Source organism: Diadema antillarum, unplaced genomic scaffold, assembly GCF_040938485.1.
Source record: "Diadema antillarum isolate AM-2024a unplaced genomic scaffold, OU_Dant_1.0 seq00001671_RagTag, whole genome shotgun sequence".
NCBI lineage: Eukaryota > Metazoa > Echinodermata > Echinoidea > Diadematoida > Diadematidae > Diadema > Diadema antillarum.
Window position 1 is genome coordinate 11591 of NW_027272368.1, and position 25709 is coordinate 37299.

The window sequence follows — 25709 nt, forward strand, 5'->3', positions numbered from 1 at the left end:
TCCCCCCCCCCCTCCCCCTCCCTCTCTCTCTCTCCCTCTCTCTCTCTCTGCCTTTCTCTCTCTCTCACTCATACTCGGTGGACTTTTTCAGTAAAACAGTACTATAATGCTGTCTAGTTGAATTGTCATTTGGAAATGGCGCGGTGATAAAGTGCACTGAAAAAGAATTCTGTTGATGATATCTATACGTTTGTCTCTCTGTATGTACATTGATTATGATCGAGAATGATAAACAATTTAATATCTTGGTAAAAGGTATGTTTCGTTTTGTTTGCTCATCAGCATATAAAACACGACGCGCTTCACCACTTCTATATAGTCCTACACACGCACACACACACACATTCTCACTTTTTAATGATATTCTAAAACTATGCTTGAATTTCATTCAATATCAAGCTCATCTTCACAATGAAACTAATGTGAACAAAAACATAGGAAACTGTATTCTTCTTACTTGTGCTACTGAATCACATTCTTTTTATGCCTCCGCCACGAAGTGGTGCCGGAGGCATTATGTTTTCGGGTTGTCCGTCCGTCCGTCCTTCCGTCCGTCCGTCCTTCCGTCCGTCCGTCTTTCCGTCCGTCCGTAATGAATTTTGTGGACAAGGTAACTATCAAAACCTGTTGAGGTATCCTAATGAAACTTGGCATGTATGTGTATTAGGGGGTGAAGTTGTGCCTATCAACTTTTGGGTGCACGTGCTCAAGGTCAAAGGTCAAAAGGTCAAGGTCAAATACATAAAATTTCACTATTTCCACCATATCTATGCAATGCCTGAAGATATTTTCTTGAAACTTAGTGTATACATGTATTACCCAATTTAGATTCTCTGGTGAAAGTTTGGGTCATGAGGTCAAAGGTCAAAGGTCAAAAGGTCGAGTAAAAGTATCAAAACTTCTTTTTTTTCTCTGTAAATTGGAAAATTGTTCAAGGTATCTTCATGGAACATAGAATATACATGTACTGACTGGCAGTGATTATCTAGAGAATGTAGGGTTCATGGGGTCAAAGGTCAGGGGTCAAAGGTCAAGTGCAACACTTCAAAATTTTACTATTTCCCTCATGTTCATGCAATGCCAGCAGGATTATTATTATTTTTTTACACTTGATGTATGCATGTGTAACCTAATAGAAATTCTCTGGAGAGTTTTTTTTTTCTTTTCCTTTTTTTTTTGCCTCAAAGGTCAAAAGGTCAAAGATCAAGTGAAAGTGCTGAACGAACTTTTTCCTCCATATCTCGGAAGTGGCTCAATTTATCGTGGAACTTCCTGCATATTTATGCATGTTCGACCTGAATGTGATTATCTTATGAATTTTAGGGTCAAAGGCCAGATGAACATGGTAACAATTTACTATTCAGTACAGAATTTGCACTTTTTCTCCATACCGGTACCATGAAAATTACTGAATGCATAAATGTATGAATGGGTCAAAGTCAAGTTAAAGTCCTTAAATCCCCAAATACATGCTCTCCTATTCATCCAATTAAACCAAGGTCAAGGAAGGTGAACATTCAACACATTTGTGACAAACTTGTCATTTCATTATTTTGCCAGTTTTGTGAAAATGTAATCACACATTGTCCACATGTACTATCTAGACCTATTAGGAGAATCATGCATTATGGCGGAGGCATACCAGTCGCCATAGCGACATTTGTAGTTTTAACATACAATAACATATTTTGTACAAATCATACCATGCGTAAAAAAGTGATTTAAAATTCTGCATAAATCTCATAATGCAAAAGAAATGCGATTTTGATCAACTTGATCAAGCTAATCAATATATGCTTCATTACATAAACCGCACACTTGAGAATACAGCATTTCGTCAAAACCTGCAGTAAACTTGTATCGTGATTAAATAATCAATCGGACGGAATTCATCATCTTTCTAACCTGTCACCCTATACTCCCCCCATAGCTCCCCAGCCTCATATCTGATTTTTGTTACAAAAAAAAAACCCAGAAAAATCACGTGTGCGTATTCTTGCATCATTTACCAAAACAAAATGTATTCCTTGATACTCAACCATCCTGAATAACAAACATTACCCTTCTACTAACTATAAAGTACACTACCCACCCCACCCCACGCACTTCCCTACATCTCTATATAGACAATAGACAATAGACTATATAGACCTACCCCTGCTCACTTCCAACTACTCACCAAACTGCCACCCCCCCCCCCCCCGAAAAAAACGAACTTCAACACGCACACCACGCACACACATACACAATCACACACAACAAACCAAAACATGCAAAACTCACACACGCAATCACTTGACAAAAGACACACACTTAACAAAAAAATGATAATTATTCTTGCACACATGCACACCCACACCTGGAAATCACACTGCATGCAATTATGACGAGCCCATGAACGTCAGATGTGGGGGAAAAAGAGGAAAAAAAGATTTGAGATGACAACCGGTATAATTTTTAAAATATATAATTTGAACTATATTTCTGTTGTTAGATATCATTTTGTTCATCACTTTATCCTCAAAATTCCTACATTTATCCATTTCCTGCCATGCCTTAACCATTTCTATATAAAAAGGTGGGATTGCATTTGTCAGCGTCAATACAGACCGCTCATGATCACACAGAAATAAAAGCCTTCCTCTAACTGATCGAAAACAAAAACCAAAATACATTTTTGATCCACATTTCTTCTCACAATACAATACAATAAACGTTTCAACCACATAATACGTTCTTTTGACAATCAACTTAAAATATATCATTTCAGTCCCTCATTAACATAATCTTGATACCATGACATTCCTTTTTACACGGTCTTTGCCACTCCATAAAAATTCAGAACACACACACACACACACACACACACACACACACACACACACACACAAAGCAAACGCACACAACAATAAGAACACGCAAACGCTTAGACACCGAGATAGAGCGATGGGAGAGGGAGCGAGAAAGACTCAGTATACGTAATAAAACAACACTGACACATAAAGAGATCATTGAGAGCAACAATATGTTTAATGCGTACATGTCGTCCGAACTACAACCACCCCATTTCACTAGCTGGTAACAATGTTAAAAATGAAACAGATAAGCACCGCTCTCCTGAAACTTTTTTATTTTTTTTTTATTTGTACGAATGAATTGTTGGTAATTTGAATTTTGTAAAAAGAGTGAAGTGTAAATGTATAAAAAGTGGTTAAGCACTGATAGATTCCAATTGATCTGCGGGATTTCTTATAGATTAGAGTCCTCCAAGTACTGTTTTTGTCTACAAAAAGGTACACATAACGTATGACGTTATCGCGCCAATGCTCATTGCAATTTCAATGGTGTGACGATCGTCACCATTATTGTGCTTTGCTCTTGCTGATATCTTTAAAGGGATCGTATCATTTTGGTTGAGACCTAATTTCAGGTTTCTAATATTTTTTGGTGAGATAATGAGAAACCTACTTATGAAATATGAAAGAGCATGTAATTCCATGAGGAATTCAACATTTATTTGATGAAAATTGGTTTTGAAATGGCTGGGATATCCAAAACAGAACGATTCGAATAAGTGTGGGATCCACACTTTATTACCATCGCTTTGTTTTACTTTGTTTTGGGGTGTTTCAGTCATTCCAGACCCGATTTTCATCAAATAAACTTTGAATTCCTCTTAAAATGGTCTGCTCTGCACTATTTCTTAAGTGTTTTCTTGATACCTCGCAAAAAGTTAAAAGCTCAATTCTCATCTCCACCAATACTGTTTAATGTAGTGTGTGTGTGTGTGTGTGTGTGTGTGTATGTGCGTGTGTGTGTGTGTGTTTTCGGCGGGCACACATAGAAGAGCACGTCGGATACAAAACTGGCAAATATTGACCAATGATTATGCAAGACGAATATCGCAAAGGTGAGTGCAACCATAATACCCTGTTAATGTTGATTTTCATTCAATAGTATGATCATAGTTTCAAATATAGAAGCTGGACAAAGGAGGAAAACAGCTAGTACGTATCAATTTAACCATTGAGAAGTTGCATCTCACAGAGAGTAAAATGACGTGGAAACTTAAAGAAACACGACTGAGATACTCAAATTCATTTTCAGTCGAAATAGATTATGAATCAGTCTTGAATGTTATGCGGACTATGACGTTAATGTAGAACTTAGAAAATTTTGCATGACTTACAACAAAAGATGCTATCAATTTAAATGATTAAAAATCATCAGTATAAATGTTTATAATTGAAGAATATCAAATTACAAAACACTACGAAAAATACATTATACAAGACAACAATGAAATTAGTAAAGTGCTGTACAAAATATTGATTGATTCGATTTCCACTATGCATTTAATAGCCTAGAAGCAAACCACACACACTTAGGGATGAGTTAAAATGTGCGTTACGATAGACGATAACGATTTAATTCTGTACTTTCTCAGATGAGTGTAAGTTAGTGCCATTAAATACTGATACTATAACACTAATCGTCACGTTAAAGAATACACTGTGTGGGAGATGTTCTGGCGCCATGCTCAGCAGACGATTAATTGTCAAGCTCTCAAGGCATCTGTCGTGCTTCGAGAACGCTCACCCACAGAACGCTGACTGTGGCACGAACAACTTCTGAGACGGAACCTGTCATCAAAACGATCTAGGCAAGAGCAGCATCGAAGGCGGTAGATTCCTGGCCCTCCTTAATGTTGGTGATCGGGATGAATGGGTGTTTTGTGCTCTGCAGATAGTTCTGTCGAGACAGAGGAACATACGATAATGGCAGTGAGTGCCGATGGTAGTGTATTGTTTTATTTTCTGATAATGGAGTAATGTTTTCTTTTGTTAGAGGGGGTAGGTGGTATTTTACACAACTGACTAATCGTTTTGTCATCTACATGACTGTATCTCTAATGCTATTAGTATATTAGCACGTTAGTTTACATAAAAACAAAGGGAATTAAGTGGTCTTAGTGACAGCTTTAATCCATATCACATTTTCAGTATTATGATACAGCGACAAAAAACAAGTCAAACGTTTCAAAAGAAGTAATTTCAAATGAAATATGTGTACACACAATGATATGTACATGATGACATATCATACATACACAATTATGATATGTTAAAAGCGATATTTCAATATGTCCGACAATTAATTACATTCATGAGGATATTCTCCTCTCATTTACATTGATCTAGTATACGACCTTTCTTACGAGAAGCGAAATTTTCTGTGAAACACCGGCTTCCTTGACTTTTTTTCCTCTTTATGTTGTAGCTATACATTATGCCTTCTTAATTTACACTGCTTACATGGAATGAGAAACGCCAAAAACAGCCTCTCACGAGACCATAAGGGAATGTAGTGTGACATACAAGGTACAGTTTGTTGTAATTATTCGTTTATTTGTTTGTGTGTTTGTGTTTTGCTTGCCTTCTTGGGGAGGACGTTAGGGACATGTGCGTATCTTGATATCTTGATATCATGTAGAAAAATTTGCCCTTCAGGGTGTGTTAGTATAGAGAACTCACATGAGCGTAGCCAAAGGCGTTTCGACGTTCTACCTGGTCGGCTCCCTTCCCAATCCAGACGAAGCAGTCCACACGCGTGTCGACGACAAACACATCCTAGTATGATTTCAGAAATACAGATGATGGCGATGATTAAGGCAGAAATGAGTTCTAACAAGCACACGCTAAAAAAAAAAAAAAAAAAAAAAAAAAAAAAAAAAAAAAAAAAAAAAAAAAGGTCGTTGGACAGTCATCCCATTCAGATTTCAGTCCAAACGTTTGGTTTGGGGTTCCTTCTCTGTATCCTATACAACCCAAAGTAAAATGTCATTTATTCAACGAAAATTAAACCCAAACTTATGTTGATTTCAGTGAATGCAGAAATATACATAGATCAGATCAGAGGAGAAAAATCTGACAATTCCTTCAAAAACTATGACGTATTAAATTCAAATTTTGATTGAAGCTATACGTGATGCCATCGCTGTATAAGAAGACTCCAACAATACATGATGACAAGATAGGTAAATGATATCCAAAAAAAATATATATAACATTTTACATATTTTCTCAGGTTTCTGGCATAATTAAAACCCATGTAGATTATTGCCTTTAACAAATGTCAGTAACAAGAAGAGGGAATGCGTACTTTTCATAAATAATTCCTACAATTGTCCTATGGAATTCCCGTATATTTTCCCGCTATTCATGAGGCATCATGGATTGTTGTCACTTGTATAGCCGTTCCGATTTCCCTCCAACGTTATCAATATATTCAACTAATATTTTTACATTCATCGAAGCTGCAAGTATGTTTGGGGTGAATTCTCGTCAATTAAATTGAACTGAATTAAATAATAATGTGTTATGTAACCATAAGATACGGTAGGAAATAGCCTGATGAAGGAAATGCTGACAGTAAGGGAAATAAGAAGAAGAAATAAAAGTGCCATCAAAGTGTTTATCTAGGTTGAATACTTTGCATTCTAAATAGTTTGCATTCTAGATAATAGTGGGTGAGCAGTGGAATCATCCTTTGGAACTTTGGACCATATGCAAAAAAAAAAAATAAAAAATAAAAAATAGCAAATGCTTGCAAGCAGTTGCTTCCAGCACAAGCACAGGCACAAGCTTGTGCATAACCTCTTGCTTGTGCTTATACATTTTGCTTGCCCTGCTCTAGCAATTGGGTCGCATGGGCGTCACCAGGGGGGGGGGGGGGGGGGGGCGGGGTGCGTTGAGTGCGAACGCACCCCCTTCAGACCCTAAAAAAAAAAAAAAAAAAAAAAAAAAAAAGGAAGAAGAAAAAAAAAACACTTCAGTCTGCGAGCGACCTCAACGCCGGACACTAAATGATTATTATTTTTTATCTATTTATTTTTTTTTTTGAAATTTTGCATCAAGGACAAAAAAAAAAAAAAGCAATTCGCACCCCTGGTTCTGGCAGCACTGATTTTATACATAATTATCTACTAGTGCAAGTGTATTCTATACAGTGTTGACTATATACATAGATTTTGGACATCCTTCCCATACTTGGTCACTTCGACGCCACCTCGCTGGTCATACCTCCCCCAGTCATGAACATAAACCGACACCCTTGACTACCTGTGGCGGATCCAGGGGGAGGGGCGCACCGGGCGTCCCCCCCCCCCCCCGCCCCCTCTTAATTTCCAAAGCGAAAAAGTATAGCTACAAACGGCAGTTTTTGGACTGTAAAAATGTCAAAATTTTCAAGCTCGCTCGCTGGCATTTAGTCGTAATGCCATTCTCCTGAAGTTGCTGCCAGTAATTGCCGGCAGTTCCGCCCGGTGCGCCCCCCCCCCCCCCCCCTTACTGAAAAAAATATAGCTACAAACGGCAGTTTTGGGACTGTAAAATGTCACAATTTTCAAGCTCGCTCGCATCTAAATTCTCATAATATTGCTGCCAGTAATTGCCAGCAGTTGCGCCCGGTGCGCCCCCTCAATTTCGAAAGCAAAAAAAGATATAGCATCAAACGGCAGTTTTGGGACTGTAAAATGTCAAAATTTTCAAGCTCGCTCGCATTTAATCGTTATGCAGTTCACCTGATGTTGCTGCCACTAATTGCCAGCAGTTCCGTCCGGTGCGCCCCCTCCCTTAATTTCCAAAGCGAAAAAGTATGGCTAAGAACGGCAGTTTTTGGACTGTAAAATGTAAAATTTTCAAGCTCGCTCGCATTTAATCGTTATGCAATTCACCTGATGTTGCTGCCAGTAATTGCCAGCAGTTCCGCCCGGTGCGCCCCCTCCCTTAATTTCCAAAGCGAAAAAGTATGGCTAAGAACGGCAGTTTTTGGACTGTAAAATGTAAAATTTTCAAGCTCGCTCGCATTTAATCTTTATGCAATTCCCCTGATATGTTACTGCCAGTAATTGTCTGCAGTTGCGCCAGGTGCGCCCCCCCCCCCCCTTAATTTCCAAAGCGAAAAAATATAGCTACAAACGGCAGTTTTTCTACTGTAAAATGTCAAAATTTTCAAGCTCGCTCTCTTCGCTCGCTCGCATTGAATCGTTATGCAATTCACCTGATGTTGCTGCCAGTAATTGCCAGCAGTTGCGCCCGGTGGCATGCGCTCCACCCCCTTAATTTCCAAAGCGAAAAAATATGGCTAAGAACGGCAGTTTTTGGACTGTAAAATGTAAAATTTTCAAGCTCGCTCGCATTTAATCGTTATGCAATTCACCTGATGTTGCTGCCAGTAATTGCCAGCAGTTCCGCCCGGTGCGCCCCCTCCCTTAATTTCTAAAGCGAAAAAATATGGCTAAGAACGGCAGTGTTTGGACTGTAAAATGTAAAATTTTCAAGCTCGCTCTCTTCGCTCGCTCGCATATAATCTTTACGCAATCCCCCTAATGTTACTGCCAGTAATTGTCTGCAGTTGCGCCCGGTGCGCCCCCCCCCCCCCTTAATTTCCAAAGCGAAAAAGTAGGCCTATTTCTACAAACGGCAGTTTTTCTACTGTAAAATGTCAAAATTTTCAAGCTCGCTCTCTTCGCTCGCTCGCATTGAATCGTTATGCAATTCACCTGATGTTGTTGCCAGTGCCAGTATAATTGCCAGCAGTTGCGCCCGGTGGCATGCGCTCCCCCCCCCCCCTTAATTTTCAAAGCGAAAAAATATGGCTAAGAACGGCAGTTTTTGGACTGTAAAATGTAAAATATTCAAGCTCGCTCGCATTTAATCGTTATGCAATTCACCTGATGTTGCTGCCAGTAATTGCCAGCAGTTCCGCCCGGTGCGCCCCCTCCCTTAATTTCCAAAGCGTAAAAAATATGGCTAAGAACGGCAGTTTTTGGACTGTAAAATGTAAAATTTTCAAGCTCGCTCTCTTCGCTCGCTCGCATTGAATCGTTATGCAATTCACCTGATGTTACTGCCAGTAATTGTCTGCAGTTGTGCCCGGTGCGCCCCCCCCCCTTAATTTCCAAAGCGAAAAATGTAGCTACAAACGGCAGTTTTTCTACTGTGAAATGTCAAAATTTTCAAGCTCGCTCTCTTCCCTCGCTCGCATTTAATCTTTATGCAATTCCCCTGATGTTACTGCCAGTATATTGTCTGCAGTTGCGCCCGGCGCACCCCCACCCCCTTAATTTCCAGAGCGATAAAATATTTCTACAAACGGCAGTTTTTCTACTGTAAAATGTCAAAATTTCAAGCTCGCTCTCTTCGCTCGCTCGCATTGAATCGTTATGCAATTCACCGGATGTTGCTGCCAGTAATTGCCAGCAGTTGCGCCCGGTGGCATGCGCTCCCCCCTTAATTTCCAAAGCGAAAAAAATATGGCTAAGAACGGCAGCTTTTGGACTGTAAAATGTAAAATTTTCAAGCTCGCTCGCATTTAATCGTTATGCAATTCACCTGATGTTGCTGCCAGTAATTGCCAGCAGTTCCGCCCGGTGCGCCCCCTGCCTTTATTTGCAAAGCGAAAAAATATAGCAACAAGCGGCAGGGTTTTTTTTTTTTTAACTGTAAAATGTCAAAATATTCAAGCTCGCTCGCATTTAATTGTTACGCCTTTCTCCTGATGTTGCTGCCAGTAATTGCCGGCAGCTGCGCCCGGTGCGCCCTCCCCCCTTTATTTCCAAGGCGAAAAAATATAGCTCCAAATGGTAGTTTTTTTTTTACTGTAAAAGATGAAATCCTAGCGACGCCGGTGCCCTTTCCCCGCTTGGTTTCCCTCAACAACAGTAAAAGTCTAGGGATTGAGAGCTTCCTGTATTCCAAATGTCTGTCAAAAAAAAAAAAAAATCTAGTTACATTAGGGTCATAACGCACCCCCCTTGAAAAAAAGCTGGTGACGCCCCTGGGTCGTATGCAACAAAAAAAAAAGTAATTGCTTGCAAGCACAAGCACAAGCTTGTCAAGCAAAAGATCAAGCTCAAGCAATATTTCTTAAATCCATATGCATAATCTAATGTAAAATGAATATAAAAACAACGCTATAAAGCGAACGTACAGAGCTTGAAAAATCGTAAACAATCGCCAGCAAGAACAAGCAATATGTCCGTTTTATGCGTACATTTTTAAGCACAAATGCTTGGTCTCTAAGCAACTGCTTGCGGGTAGCAAGGAGTGGCTTGTGCTTGCTAGCAAAAGTTTCTCCTCGCAAGCAATTGCTTACTTAAATGCATACGAGTTCAAGCAAAAGGCTAGCACAAGCAATAGTCTTTATGCATACGGCCCTTTTAGTGAAGGGCGAGACTTAGTGATAAAAGGGTACTTCAGATATCCTGTGAGCTTACATTGGAGTCGAGTTTTGACCGCTTCATTGGGATGCCCTCTGCTACCTTGGTAAAAGTAATCTTACCGGCGTTCTGCAATCTGTGCATTGAAAAACAACAGTTGTCATCATGATGAACATCTGTATTCATTTTTTTTTCTTTCTTAATGAACTACATGATGATGCATATTTTGATCCAGTTACATGTGATCGAAGCGAATATGATATTGATTGGAGAGGTTGCTAATACAGACATTGTAACTCTAGCTGAATCGTTTCCCTACCGTCCACAGCTTCTCTGCTGCAGGCTCTGTTAGCTTCTTGCCGTTGACGATTGAAATAGAAATACATGTACCTTTTATAGCGCAGCAAGGTTTATGTGAGTTTGTGAGTTAAAACTTTATTAATGTTTCAAAAGTAATTAATAGGCCTGCCTTAGACAGTACGGCTAAGAATGACAGCAACAATAATGGCTAAGAATTTTCAGCAATTACCTTCTTTTTCCAAGAGAATTAAGTCTGTAATAAGTATAGTGATAAGAACAATATTGCCACGACTGGGTGTGTTTTATTTTGATTCAACATGATATGGGGGAACAAAAACGTTAGACTCCGTTTCTGTACCCAAGATCTGCTTGAAACAGAAAACAACAGATTTTAATGTAACTTAAACTTACCTTTGCACCTAAAACTCCTAACAGAAATACAAATTTAACGGCTTCATTAGAATTTCCTACAACTTGAATTAACGGAAAAGGAGTTGACACCGACTATCAATTAGGAAGGGAAGGTAAACGTTGCCTGCATTGCATGGAGATCGCGGTATACAGGTCGTGATATAAGGCCAAGTAAAGGCCTACATAACAGGAGGCGGAGATCATTATACCTGTACATGGCTGGCAGAGAGTTGTCCTGTTCCAATGCGTCAACCTGGTCCACGGGGACATCAGGTAGCTTCTGTAGGAAAGGAGACTTCTCACTAACACGACCCTCGTCCAAAGTTTCGCTCTTGGCCTTGCCGCGCTGTTCCTTGAGCTGCGAGATGTACTGTACGGCCTGGAGAATGCATGATAGTGGACACTGGTGACGTTCTAGCATAATATAGCAACGATGTGATAACAATCTTTTTAAGGATGATAATGATGATGATAATGACAATAGTAACAATAATAATATAATGATTTTTATTCCTATTAAAGGACAAGTTCACCTTCATAAACATAAGGATTGAGAAAATGCAACAATATTAGTAAAACACATCAGTGAAAATTTGAGGAAAATTGGACAATCGATGCAAAAGTTATGAATTTTTTAAATTTTTGTGTTGGAATCGCTGGATGAGGAGACTACTGCAGCTTGTGAGTCATATGCGTACAACAGTATAAAGAAAATGTAAAAGAAAATTCAACATATTTTCACTTTTTTCGCATAATAAAAGAGCACTTGACTTGCCTCTTTCTAAAGGCAGGGGGGATAATATTACCCATAACATTTGTCGGTAACGAGTCAGGGGAATGTGTACTTTTTTCAAAAGATGGAATTTTGTGAAATTCTCTTTATATTTTCCTTATATTGTTGTACGCATGTGACATCTAAGTTATTCACACACTGCAGTAGTCTTCTCAGCCAGCGGGTACTGCACAAAAACTTCAAAAATTCATAACTTTTGAACGGATTGTCTGATTTTCCTCAAACTTTCAATGATGTGTTCTACTAATATTGCTACATTCTCTCAATCCTTATGTTTATGAAGGTGAACTTGTCCTTTAAGAACTTCTTTTGTGCAAACATGCAATAATCCTTGACTATTAAGAACCTCTTTTGTGCAAGAATGCACTAATTCTTGACTATAATACCCATCATTTCTTCAAACCGTTGTCCGCTGACATATACCCAAGAGACCTACTCTCTTCGTTAGAAATCCTTTCAAAATTGCTGCATGCATGGTGCAGAACCTGATATGGCTTTGTCATGAACAAGAAAGAGGGAGTCAGTTTACAAAGTTACATTTGTGATGAACTTAATCCAAAGATGTGAACAAAAAGAGAGAGAAAGAGAAAGAAAGAAGAAAAAACGAATGTACAAAGGCAGATTTTTCACAACAGTGGAATTAAAAATGTATATACTCACACTCACAGCACAAAGCACAGCAATAGGCCTTCATATCATAAACTTCAGAGATTGTAATATGCTCCTTGCACATAAGAGGACATACACCAAAATGCTTTCCTCTTTATTTTGTGTTCAATATTGAGGTTACCGGAGGCCCCCACCCCCCCCCCCAAAAAAAAAAGGCAAAACAAAAACAAAAAACAAAGATTAAATATATATTAGCCAATTGCTTTCCAAAACTGAAAACACCGATTTGAAGGAAACATGCGAATAGCTAAAGCTTGTAAAGGAATTCCAAATCTTTTCCAAGGAAAATCAATTGTGAGTTAATTCATATCATCATGGAGATGGGAAATGATGTGAAACTGAGCAACACCAAAAATTCATATCAACAATTCAACAACAACTACATATAACAACTCTCTTTAATGAGACACAACCATGATATTGAAGAAGGACGCTGTGGGATATAGTATGATAATTCATTAAAGAATTGCATATTTATACAAATTATATAATGCACAATGTGATTTCAATTTACGTTTTAAAACATCAAGTATACGTACTGTAAGTTATTTCAAGGGACAAATCTTCATGTCCTCTAAACATTTTTTTTTTTTTTTTAGCGAAAACTGTTCTAGCATGTGGTCTGCCAAGTTTCAAAGTTTCAAAGTTTCAAAGTTTATTTCATTTTTCGACAAAACATATGTTTCACTTCTTTTGGTAACAGAGAATGAGGTAAATAGAACATAGAGAAGTGAAAAGACTGTACAACACTTGACGACCTATTATAGTAGTCATACATAGTATAGTACAAAAGAAACAGAAGTGATCAAAGTGAAATACATGTATACCGTTGCATAAAGTGCGAAAAATGGAGGGACCCACTAAAAAGACAGAGCTTGTAGTGTGTGGGCCCCTCTGAAAAAGAACATCGATGGAAAGATAAATTGAATCATCTTAGATACAAAAAATAACAAAGTGGAAGAAGTCTGGAAGCCCACTGAAAATTAGATTACCAGATATACACTTTCATAGATGTGAACAAACATGAAACAGGACTAGACAACAAGATAACTACTGAAGAAAAGGTTGTACAGGACAAAACGGGATGGACAAGACTGACAAACTGAAGACAAAATAGCAGACAAGAATGCACAATAGAAACAGAAACAGAACAACAGAAACAGAAACAGCGATCTTCGGCAGAAGCATGCCAAGAGAAACAAAAGATAGTTGTGGGGAAAAAGTAATATTTTGACGCCTGAAGAAAAGACAAGGAAATAGAAAATAGAGGGACGTATGAACAAGAGTAACATACGGAAAGTCAACTTCAAGACGCTATGGGCAAAATGGCATAGATGACAACATTGCGAACATCCAGGAAAAAAAATACCATTAATTCTACGAAGAGGCATAGATGACAACATTGCGAACATCCAGGAAAAAAAAATACCATTAATTCTACGAAGAGGGGACAAAGTGAGCAGGTCAGTATGTAAGAAAGAAGGTCAAATGGTTAATTCGGTATTGTAGATTCATACGATTGCAATAAAAAAGATTTCAGTCTCCTCTTAAAAGAATATATGGATGGAGCGTTTTTTATGTGATGATTCAAAGAATTCCAATAATTTGGTGATGGGACATGTATGAAATGGATTCCCGGATGAAAGATAAATAGCATTATATACATTCAAAAGTTATAAACATACAATTCATTTACTTTTAGGATTATATTCCTACAAAAGAATTTATCCGTGTGGAAGAGGTAACCATGGTCCCCATGGAAGACCAGCGGCACGAGAAAGTGCAGCTGATTATGGGCTATCCAGCCGTTATCTTTCTCTAATCCAACATTCTATTCTTTTTCGTATATCGATGATGTGTCACACTATTCATTTGCTATGTATGTATGTATGTATGTTTCATTTTATGCATGATGTATCATTTTCCTTGTACCTTATGTTGTCTTTTATATTTGTATGTATGTTTATGACAGAAATAAAACAATCAAACAAACAGAATTATGGATAGTTCGAAGAGCACGATTTGAATAATAATGAGCTTGTCTCGGAGGATTCTTGCACAATTTCTCCATGAAACAATATCGGGTGTTGAGAAATAAAAGCCGAGTATACATTTAAAAACATTTTGGGTAGAAAGCATGCTTGTTTGACTATCTTTTAGAATTCCTGTGTTCCTCGATATAAATTCAGTAATGGTTAATGTGAGATTTCCAAGAAAAATCACTACATATATAGAGCATTATAGAAACTTGGTGAAATTAAGCTGTAACAAATTCTTTACTGACCATATCTTGTTTGGGTAATGTTACAGAGAATAACTGAAAAGCATGGAGTGAGTTTCTGTTTTGTTTGTTTTTTGGGGGTTTTTTTTCAAATATTAGGCGAAAGGTTATTTTAATGGATTCAAGCTTGAAAATCTTTTTAACTTGCTGCTCATTATATCAATAAGGCTGCTGGGGTCGCAATATGAAAACCAAAAAAAAAAAACAACAACAACAACAACAACACACAAACAAACAACCAACAACAAGAACAAACAACAAACAAACAAACAAACAAAATAAACAAATTCAAATCATTGGCAAAGCATTAAACAAGGAATTTGCGAAGAAATCCGGAGATGGTTAATGAATAAAATTAACTGCAATGGGCCAAAGAGGGATCAATGAAATCTATGTATTCAATTTCTGTGAAATATTCATATAATGCTTCTATTGGAAATGGAAAACTGAATGAATGAATGAATGAATGAATGAATGAATGAATGAATGAATGAATGAATGAATATGACACTCCACAGAAACCGACTGTTTGACAGCCACTGGTGGCCAGTGATATAGTTCTATTGGACAAAATCTTTAAACCAATCTAGAACCCTATATCGTATACCATGATACTTTACCTTATAATACAAACTATCATGATTGATCTATAAAAGGCTTTCGAGAAAAAAAAAATATTCCAATAGTATGCATAATATGTCAAAACAATATCAAGCGCATAAGTTTCCTTGTAAGTAAGGCAGCAAACATTAGATATCACATGAGGTGTTTTTTTTTCCATAAAGCTGATTTTAGATCACTTTTTAGCACTGAGCGCTTTTTAAATGCTGTCCTCGGCACTTAGAATAAGTTAGTTTAACTGTTATAGAATTATTTTTCTGTCTATCATCATTCAGAGGATATGCACATGCAAGTGATATATAAATCGTTAAGTCACAGGAAGTGCGCACTGCAGCTAAGTATAACAATTTCTAAAGTACTGTCTTCATGTCCCACAGAATTATTCAAAAAGGCTTCTGGAATACTGGGATAGCATGCTATTGATATATGATAACTAATCATTAACAGCTGGAGATGAAACTGTTGTTCTTGTTAATGTTTTTTTCGCTCTTATTGATCCCATCCCTTGCAAAACAAAACAAAAAGAAATTCTCAAAAGTCTATTTCATCTTCTTAATTTTGAAAAGAATATAAAATCATGCTACACTATTACTGAAGCAGTTTACGATCTCCCTCCCTCTCATACACCCCCCCCCCCTTCTCTTCCTTTCTCTTTTCTTCTCTCCCCGTCCTATTTGCCCAGTGATTTTTAAAGTGTTTAAAGGGTCAAGGTGATGCATGTATTTCTGCCTTGCCTGTGCTATGTTATTGCTAAAAAACATAGAAGCCAATTTGAGAGGATATGGTTGCTACTTATCAAAATCAGCGTGTAATGCATTGCCACACCAATAGATAGTAATTCGAATGGTCAAAAATACTTACCCTTGTGCGCTCGTCTTTGTTGGATTTACTGCCGTTCCACTGGTATAGCATGAGACCGAGGTCTAAGATGAAGACATCGCCACTGTTTAAGGACTGTCTCGACAGAGGGCGCTGTGTGTTTGATGATAATAATCATTACGTCTATTACCATCATTTTAAAATGTATCATCATTACTGCTTAAGTGTTATCATTAATACATTGTACTGTACTTACAATTACTTTTACTATCATCATCGTCGCCAGATTATGTGACAGTGGGGAGCTGGTTTTATTCATTTGTTGCTATTACAGTGAAAGTGCATCCTGCGAGATTTGGGATACATAGGAAAGGCAAAAACGTCGGTACCAGAACGTACTGGATTCCTTCTGTCAAGAGGAATATACAACTCGAGACAATATTGCCGACAAGTGGCTGAGGTATTTTGGTCCTTGGTTATAAAAGGTTTTTAGCCAGCAACAATATGTTGAATGCAATATTTGGTTGAGAGAGGCTTAATTGAGAGCCACAGGAGACACTTTCATTTCAATCATAGTTTATTTCCAATCATCGAAAATCAAAAAAACATAGTACAAAGTATACATGTGATGAAATAATATTGTTCAAACGTTTGCAAAAGGTTCATGTAATATATATATATATATATATATATATATACGAAGAAGTAAAGAAGTAAAGAAGTAAGATTGTGACGATGCTCCACATTAAATTCAATTCAATTCATTTATTTTCATTCTTTTCTTCTTCTTTTTTTCCGACAGAACACAACACAGTAATCAGGAATTATATGACAAACATTATACATCCAACTTTGCAAAGGATATCAAATGATACAAATAAAGTTTTATATCATATGCATGCACACTTGCAACAACAAAAAATACAAGGTTATGTTTCAGTTCAGAAAAAAAGAATTGAGAGTTCCACTAAAAAGCAAGCTTGTAGATTGTGAACCATTCAAGATAACACGAACAACCCAATTCTGTAACCTTTGCAATCTACTTAATCGTATCAAATGTTAATAATGATCATGACAATAATGATAATAATAATGATGATGATGATAACAATGATAATAACAATAAGTAAATAACTATAATAATAGCAAAAATAATCATTATCATAATAATAATAATAACACAATCAGTTATTAGACAGGAGTGGATCCGAGGTAATTTTGTGGAAGTGGATACAGGAAATTTTGAAATACAAGTGATTATACTTTAATTAGTTTTACAGAAATTGTGTGACTTAACTCAAGATAGACTGGGCTTTGGACGTGACAGCATAAAATAGGCCGTAACAAAACTTTGAGACGGTCCTTACGATGGTGATGGGACGCGACGGGAAATAGGCCTACGTGTATAGGCCTATGCGTAAATCTTCGTGTATAGGTCTGCGTGTAATCTAGCTCGACCAGGCGTCTGATAGCTACATGTTCACCGGAGCGAGGACTGGATTAATACGGATGACTACAATACGGAGGCGAAAGAAAGGATCTTGTCTGCATTTACTGTATTATGTTGTATAATTTGTACATATTATGTTATACTCCATGTAAATATGTTACACCTTGCCATATACTGTAGTGTATTGTGTAAAGGGGCCCCGACCACAAGCTGTGCTTCACTGGGGTCCCAAACCTATCATTCTGAACTTTTGCAGTTATGTCTTGTACTTTTGTTATGTTTGATTTGGTTTGAATAAACTGAACTAAACTGTACTGAATTGATCTCACCTACCCACGGCGCACTACGTTTTAGGCAAGCGGGATGCCGTGGCCGCTGGGAACATGGCGGAATCCCATAACACTCTTACGGATTTTTTCACGGATAACCACGGATCGCAATCTGCGGATCGCAATCCGCGAAGTGGTCCGGCGTGCAACATCACAATTAATAAGTATTCTTTTATTATGGGAAAAAAAACACGGTAATATTTCCGTTTCCCGCACATTATGAAAGAATACTTACCTTCCTTTTTTTTTCAAAAAGCAGGGGGAATGATATTATATCCTTTTATAATAAGTTATGAGGATGTGTACTATTCATTAAAAAAAAATGATATTTTGTGAATTCCTTTTTAGTATCCACTACTGTCTCATCATGAACTGTTGTAGCCTTGTTTTATCCCGTCGATCGCCGATAAAATACTTGGCAATAGACATCATAGATGATAATGTTATTGGAAAAAGCCTTCTTAACGTACCTCGAAAAGGTTGACCCGTCGGCGATCTCCTTTGAAATGAAGAAGGCGTGGCTCGTAAGTCTTGGGGTCAACATGACGGAATCCGGACTCTGCTCCGCCTTCCATGGTCCTACGTAAAGAATAGAAAACATCAAAATATACAATAATAACAGCATACGTGTTTCTTCGATGCTAGGGTTAGGGTTAGGGTATCCAACGTCACCGAGATCACAGTGACATCTAGGGTATTTTTTTTTGGGGGGGGGGGGAGGGGGAAGGGGGAGGGGACATCCCACGAGACCAACACCCACGAGTCATACAGCCCACGCGTTCGACTAAAGCCCATAAGTTTGACACTAGGTAAAAAGAGCACTCATTATTTTTAAAATTATCATTTTTGTTTATCATATATCTGGACGAAAGAAGGAAAGATTTAATGCATGATCTGATTTGAATATTCCATATACATTATATTTTCAGATAGTATCAAAGAGCTACAATCTACCAGTCATTTTACCGGGTAATCATCCTCACCATCCAAGACTGTTTTCAGCCTCAAAAATGACAAATAACAGACAATGAAATCAATTACTGTGAAATTGATAATGTTTAATTCATTAGTGACTGTTCAAAATACTCATAGTTTGTCTGTTTTTTCTAACCTGTAAGTTACTTACGTAATGGCATCAAAGTAGCCCTTGAACAGCTCTGATTCGTGTCCCATGACCTCACGGTGTTGTACGGGCTTGTCATCCAGGAAGTGGTCCAGCTCAACGGTCTTGTATGCTGCAGTACCGTACTCATCCTATATGTACATCATGTATGTTTATAAAGTGGATACAGTAACGATTTTACAGAGTTAAGTAACTTATCCGATAGGATCAATGTTTGACCTATGTGTACAATCAAATTTTTGTATAGCGCTCTCACAAACTTTAAGTTGCTTCATAGCACTTTGCATCATATCATCATCTAGCTGGTAACTATACATGTAATCTACTGCGCTACAATAAAAAAGAATGAAGAAATTCATTTTGTCATTATTGGTTTGAAAGTCACCATACTGATTTTGCGCTACAATTAAAAAAAAAATGAAGAAATTAATTTTGTCACTATTGGTCTGACAGTCACCATACTGATTTCTTTTTCACTTTTCTCTTTTTCGTTTTCTTTCTAAACGTTACAAGACAAAACAAAACGAGTGTACCTGTCCACATTCACAGAATAAAAGTACATGTAATTTAACAACGCGGTTTACCTGAGTAGAGTGTTTGCCGATCCAAAAATGCACGTCATACAACAGCTCCTCACTGTCCGAATCAGGCTTCTTCTGTGTTTTGAATGGAACAGCGCAAAGAGTAATGTCTTGATTATACATGCGTATCACCTACGGGAAATTATCTTGAAAAAAAAAAGTAAAAGTAAAAATATATGCCAAGGTATGGTGAATAAATGACAATAATAGTTCCTTCCTTTCTAATTGTCGTTCATGATATCGAGCACATTATCAGAATGATTTAAAAGGGATGACATTAATGAAAAATATTACATCTAAGGTGGTTATTAAACTTAGGGTGGACATGGATTATGTGAAGTGAGGTGCAATGACGCTGATCACGTTGCCATGCACTTGAACATACACATATTGAGAAAACTCTTCCAAGGACGACTTACGTAGGTATTGAGGATAATGTAGGAATCGCCGCTGAAGAAATTTCCGTGCTCCTCCTTGGCCCACCGCTTCACCTTGAATTGAACGATACGCCAGACCTCAAGTCCAACCTTGGAGCCAGCGCCCTTCCATGCTGGCTCGGTTTGGGCCGACTCTTTCTTGATATTTTTCTCCGTGTCCGATCCAAATAGAGCGAGGTTGGAGTCCTTCCAGTCATACTCCTTGGCCTTCCTGAGCCCACGGGATGGAGGAGCTGCCATATCTGTGATGTTTAACGTCTATACCTAAGGCCAAGTAAAAAAAGAAACCAGTTTCTCGTCCTCGCGCGCATCGATTTTGGCCGCCGCATCGATTTTTTTACTATTTACTATTTTCAAAATGGCGCTGAAAATACCAAGAAATTCATAATTCTCGTCCCAGTCCGCTCCCCGCCTGCATCGATTTTCAGTTGCCGCATCGACTTTTTTGATATTTACTATTTTTTCGGCCGCCGAAAAAAAATCGACAATTCACCTACCAATCGTGATGTCTCATTTTACGCCTTGCGTCCTCTACTTAGCTGTATAGTACAGCTGTAGCTTCTGTAGTGCGTATGTAATAACGCATGCATTTCACACTGCGAGCTCGGCAAGAAGGAATGACCCACAAAGCAGTCGAACTGTAGTTGGATGGGCGCGGGCGGGCCGGCCTGGGCTACCTGTGATGTACAGCGCACTCGGTACGTCGTGAACGCGAGCGCGGCTACATTTTTGCGATCAATCGTTGTCAATATTCCACGCATATTTCGCGCATTGTTCGTATTTTTCCCCGTTTATATTTCAAGCGGATGAATTGTACTGTACAAATGCTTGTGAGGATTGTATGAGTTTGTATACATTTTCATGTTATTGTGACTATGTGCATGTGTGTGCAGTGTCGGAAGGTACGGTGCCGGTGCAATGGCCGTGCCGCACCGTATTGGCAAAGTGTGCGTGTCTGTAGCTAGCTAGCTGGATCTGTAGCTGTCCAGGGTCGGTCACAGGTACCATCCCCTGGTCTGTCAGCTGTCTGCACGCATGTATGAACACATTCGAATGTGTAGAGCCCATACACTCTGCTCTGTAACATTGCATCTGACGGCGATGTATTATTCTATTTTGAAGAGAAAATGAATGCACTTTTCCAGCAAATGTAGAATTATCAAATGGGTGTATCTACAAAATAAATAACTTTTCCACGGATTCTGGTTTGTCTCGTATTTCTGCGGGATACTTTTCTTTACGATGTAAATTCACGGACACGACCGTGAGTCGTATCAACCCATTCTGTAGTGTGGTATACAATCATTCGTCATCCAAATGATGAGTGATTATCAAATGTCTTTTTAGAACATGAAGAAACATCTTTAAATTTTTAATGCTATAATGCCATATCAGTATCATTTTGACATCCATCTGCAATTGTACAAGCTAGTTTCCAGTTGAATATGCTACGTACTGTGAAGAAATGCAGATACATACCAGCTGTGTGGACACAAAAAGTCACAAACACCATTGATGAATAAAGCAGTGTTTTGAATATCATGGAATTAAATTTCAGTCGTACATTCTTCGTTGAAAGACATGTTTTATACCTGTTTCATTTAATAGCACAATACATCAGAATTGCAAGTACACTGGTATCAGAAATGCCATTACAACGCTAAATACCAGTATTAAGATGGTCATTTTCCCTTGACATCTGTAGTGGAAAGAAAAAGCAAATGTATTTCTGCATGCATGAAGTTTCATTTCAAGTATGGTACATAATCTATTTGTTTGAAAATGCACAGAGTGCAGGCAAGACATACACTTGGGACCTGGTCTCTCATAACACAGCTACCAGAGTGATATTTCATTTCATAAATGTGATATAGAAAATATAAAACCCTCTCTCGTTACCTTTCTCAGAATTACCGGACGAGAAACACATATTACTTTCATTTTTACAATCCCTGAAAAAATAGTAAGATAGCAAATAGTAAGGACCTCCCTCATCGCCTTGCTCAAAAAACCCGGACGAGAAACTACTATCTTTTTTTACTTGGCCTAAAATAGAATTATCATAGTTAGCATTACATAATAAAAGCGTATAAAGATGCAGGCCTATCTAATCGTGTGATGTGTTCTTAATGTGAACGTAGTGCGTTTTGTGCTTGTATGGTGCTTGCGGAAGGCTAATGATTAGGACACAGGGCGGCCCCATCTAAACTACATGTTCGAGTCCATTTTAAAATTAGGGCCGGGGCACGGGCAAACGTTGGAAATATTATGTTGGAGGGAGCGAAGCAACCAAACTAGAGAGGGTGAGGGGTGCCCCATTCTTAATGTGTACCTTTTAATAGACTTTCTGAATATACGCATAGCAAATATCTGTTTCCAAGCACGGTAGGACTATATATACACTCTTAAAACATCCGAGTCAGAACTGACCCGGAACTGGGTCCGTTGGGGTCATACACCGTTCCGGGTCAGAAATGACAAGGAATGGGGTCAGATATGACCCATTCAGAGTCATGAACTGGGTCAGGGTGACCCCATTCGGGGTCTTCATGACCAAATTCCAAGTCATTTTTTACCCGGAACGGTGTGTGACCCCAACGGACCCAGTTCCGGGTCAGTCCTGACTCGGATGTTTTAAGAGTGTACATGTTTTATAAAAGCATCACTAAAAAGAAAAATGGCAGAATTTTTAGGGATTTTGGTCAAGACTATAAACAGATACAGTTTATTACAAGAATAACATATAACATGTGCAATCAAAATTGCACATCTTGAACACGTAAATAAACAAACAAACGTGCAGGATGAGAAATGAAAGTGATTGGTGCTTTCTTTTTTTTGGGGGGGGGGGGTGGGGAGAGGTAGAACCATTTATGCCCTATAGGCCAACATGTGAGTATATAAACCTAACCTGTTTGTCACTGAGCAATGAAGGATAAATTGCACAAATCGTTGTATAAAAGTAATAATTAAGTTTGGTCGAAAAGCACCAAACTTGGCACACATGCAGATGAAACTATTCTAAACAAAATACGGATATTTTCCAATTTGTCAAGCACTTCCAATTTGTCAAGAAAAATGGTTGACGTGTTTAAAATAACTGACACTTGATATTGGTGCAATAGCGAATCGTGTATATAGGAATAGATATCTACAGAAATTGTACAATCTATGATAGGTATAAGAGAAGAATTGCATGAGTTGAATGAACGTTACACATGATATGGATCAAACAAAAACGATCAATATCCCGAAAAAAAAATATCAAGGCCAAAATTCTCCAGATATATCTTCGCTATCGATGTATGCATACGTTGGCTCCATCTTTATGCAAAATTCATGATGTAATCTCTAATCTTCTTCTTCTTCTTCTTCTTCTTCTTCTTCTTTTTCTTGTCAGTAGTCTGCTTCCTTCAACCTTGAAGATTCTTGCAGAACTTGGTGATAGTGTGCGTCATAGGGGTAAGGTGCATGTGCCAATAATTTACAGGGTGCAAGTAAAAACTCCCTCGAATTTAGCTGTTGCCGCCTTCCGTCAGCAGGAGACGAAAGGCGTTAACTGAAGAGGCCGTCACAACATCATCAGGGAGGGCATTCCAGGATCTAACCGTTCTAGGAAAGAACGAGTTTTGGTGCTGTTGTGTCCGGGATTGAGGGATGAGGTAGCCTTGAGTGTTCACACCTCTGGATGGTCTGGTGGATTTGGTGATGAAAGCCTCACAGTTGAATGGTATACAAGCTGGGTGTGGATCTTGTAGAGTTTCTTTGTAGAACATCACAAGACGGAGATGTTCACGTCGCTGTTGTAGTGATGACCATACCAGCTTCTGCAGCATTGATGATACATTTGATGTATTCCGATATCGGTTTAGAGTGTATCTGGCTGCCCTCGATTCGCTGGATCATCTCAATCTTGCTGATATTCCTTGCAGTTGATGGATCCCACACGGAGGAGGCATATTCAACTAGAGGTCTGACCAGTGTTCTGTATGCTGTGGTTTTGAGTTTCGGTGAGTTGATGTGTAGATTTCTTCTCAGGAAGGCCAGGGTGTTAAGTTTTGGCAGACATTGTCAACTTGCTTGTTCCAGTTTAGGTCAGATATTTTTGTAATATTGTTGTTTTGCCATGCCGAACCACTCACTCTTGGCATATTTACCTATGATCAGCCTTGCCTCTGTCATTTTCACTCGGGACGTTTCTTTCCGCTGGCATCTTTTCCCCTGATCTCATAAGCTTGACGTTATTACCCTTGACAATTCAACCCCTGACATCCTTTTGAATGGTGAGAAATTGAAATAATTGATGGTTTTACCGTATTACGAGGGTGCTGAATCCGAATCTATTACCTCTGACATTCTGTTAGCTTTTTTAAAATACATGTTTCTTTTTCACCCAAACCTTCTTTTTTTTTCCTCCGCAACGAGAATTCTTATAAAACACATTCATTAATTTCTGATCCAAACAATAATGTATACAACAAAAAGGTGTTCGTAAATCGACATATCATTGTCTGTACTGGGGGAACTGTGTCTTTTGCATCTTCGTTAATTAAAAGACGTACATCATGAATAAATGTACGTAGGACTACTGTCTCTCTCGTTATGCTTACATGCATGTATGTATGTATGTATATTGTATGTATGTATATATGTATGTATATATGGTGACCCTGCATCACAAAACAAACAAAAAGTCGCCAGACATAAAATTTTAGTGAAGAGCATATTTTGAAAGAGCAAACTTCAAGCTTGAAAATGATGTATAACTCAAAGCAAATGGACTCTCCCAACCTATCTAAATATTGGAAAGAAAGCTCACACTCAGGAAAAGTGTGAACTCAGAAAAGAGGCTCTGAAGTACAGTTTCTATTCAAGCGCTTCGTCTTTACCAAGCCGTGCTATTTAGCTGTGCGAAGAATGGGACGAAAAACAGGATGTAAACCGCTGGAGTAACAACAATGAATTAGAGATTATCAGATCAAACTGAAATTAAGCATGCCTTATCAACACACTCTCTCCTTAATTAATGCAAACCTTTAAAGCAGTAGCATCATCCTTTCAAAAGTTATAGGAGTTGAAAGTGGCGAGTGTGTACAAGGTTTTTAAGAAATGAAAAGAGGACTCTAAAGACACACTTAATCACACTATTCTGCCAAAACAAAAATGTTCGAGATAAACTGCTAGAAAACACACTTTCCTGCCCGTTTTATGATACCAAATTTTAGCATAATGTAGGAGAAGACTTGCTCTTCCAGAAAATATGAAAAAGTCAAGATCAGCTTGGTTGACCCATTTTACCTATTTTCAGTTCTCACACAAAATCAGTGTGTGCGACTTTTTGTTCGTTTTGTGATGCACGGTCACTTATATATATATATATATATATATATATATATATATATAACGTCCTTCTTATTAATTTTGTAGATGTCCAAATGATTGTTAGGCAGTCCCAGGATTTCATGCATGGGCGGACGAAAAAAACACCAAACAACAACAACAACAACAACAATGTGATGTTATCCTAAACCAATTTCATTCAAACCCAGCAATCCCACATTGTACCTAACATTGTATACAAATCTATATATTTACGATCGACTCAAGGCTCTTGTATGTATACCCACCGTTTGCTGCAAGCCCATCATCCTTGTCCGTTTGACACTCGTATGT

At 38.2% G+C, this 25709-nt stretch overlaps 1 protein-coding gene across 1 annotated transcript in view; it reads right to left on the minus strand.

Annotated features, from left to right (window-relative positions):
- Positions 1-3151: 3151 nt before the first annotated feature.
- Positions 3152-25709, minus strand: part of LOC139711579 (gelsolin-like protein 1) — a 31706-nt gene continuing 9148 nt past the window's right edge. Inside the window, exons 2-10 of the mRNA XM_071623458.1 lie at positions 20019-20300; positions 19603-19674; positions 19022-19149; positions 18366-18474; positions 16159-16269; positions 11143-11312; positions 10280-10358; positions 5535-5630; positions 3152-4752 (exon numbers count right to left, since the gene is read on the minus strand). Coding sequence (XP_071479559.1) covers positions 4660-4752; positions 5535-5630; positions 10280-10358; positions 11143-11312; positions 16159-16269; positions 18366-18474; positions 19022-19149; positions 19603-19674; positions 20019-20276 — 1116 coding nt within the window. The 5' untranslated portion in view covers positions 20277-20300 and the 3' untranslated portion in view covers positions 3152-4659. The remainder of the gene's footprint in view (positions 4753-5534; positions 5631-10279; positions 10359-11142; positions 11313-16158; positions 16270-18365; positions 18475-19021; positions 19150-19602; positions 19675-20018; positions 20301-25709) is intronic.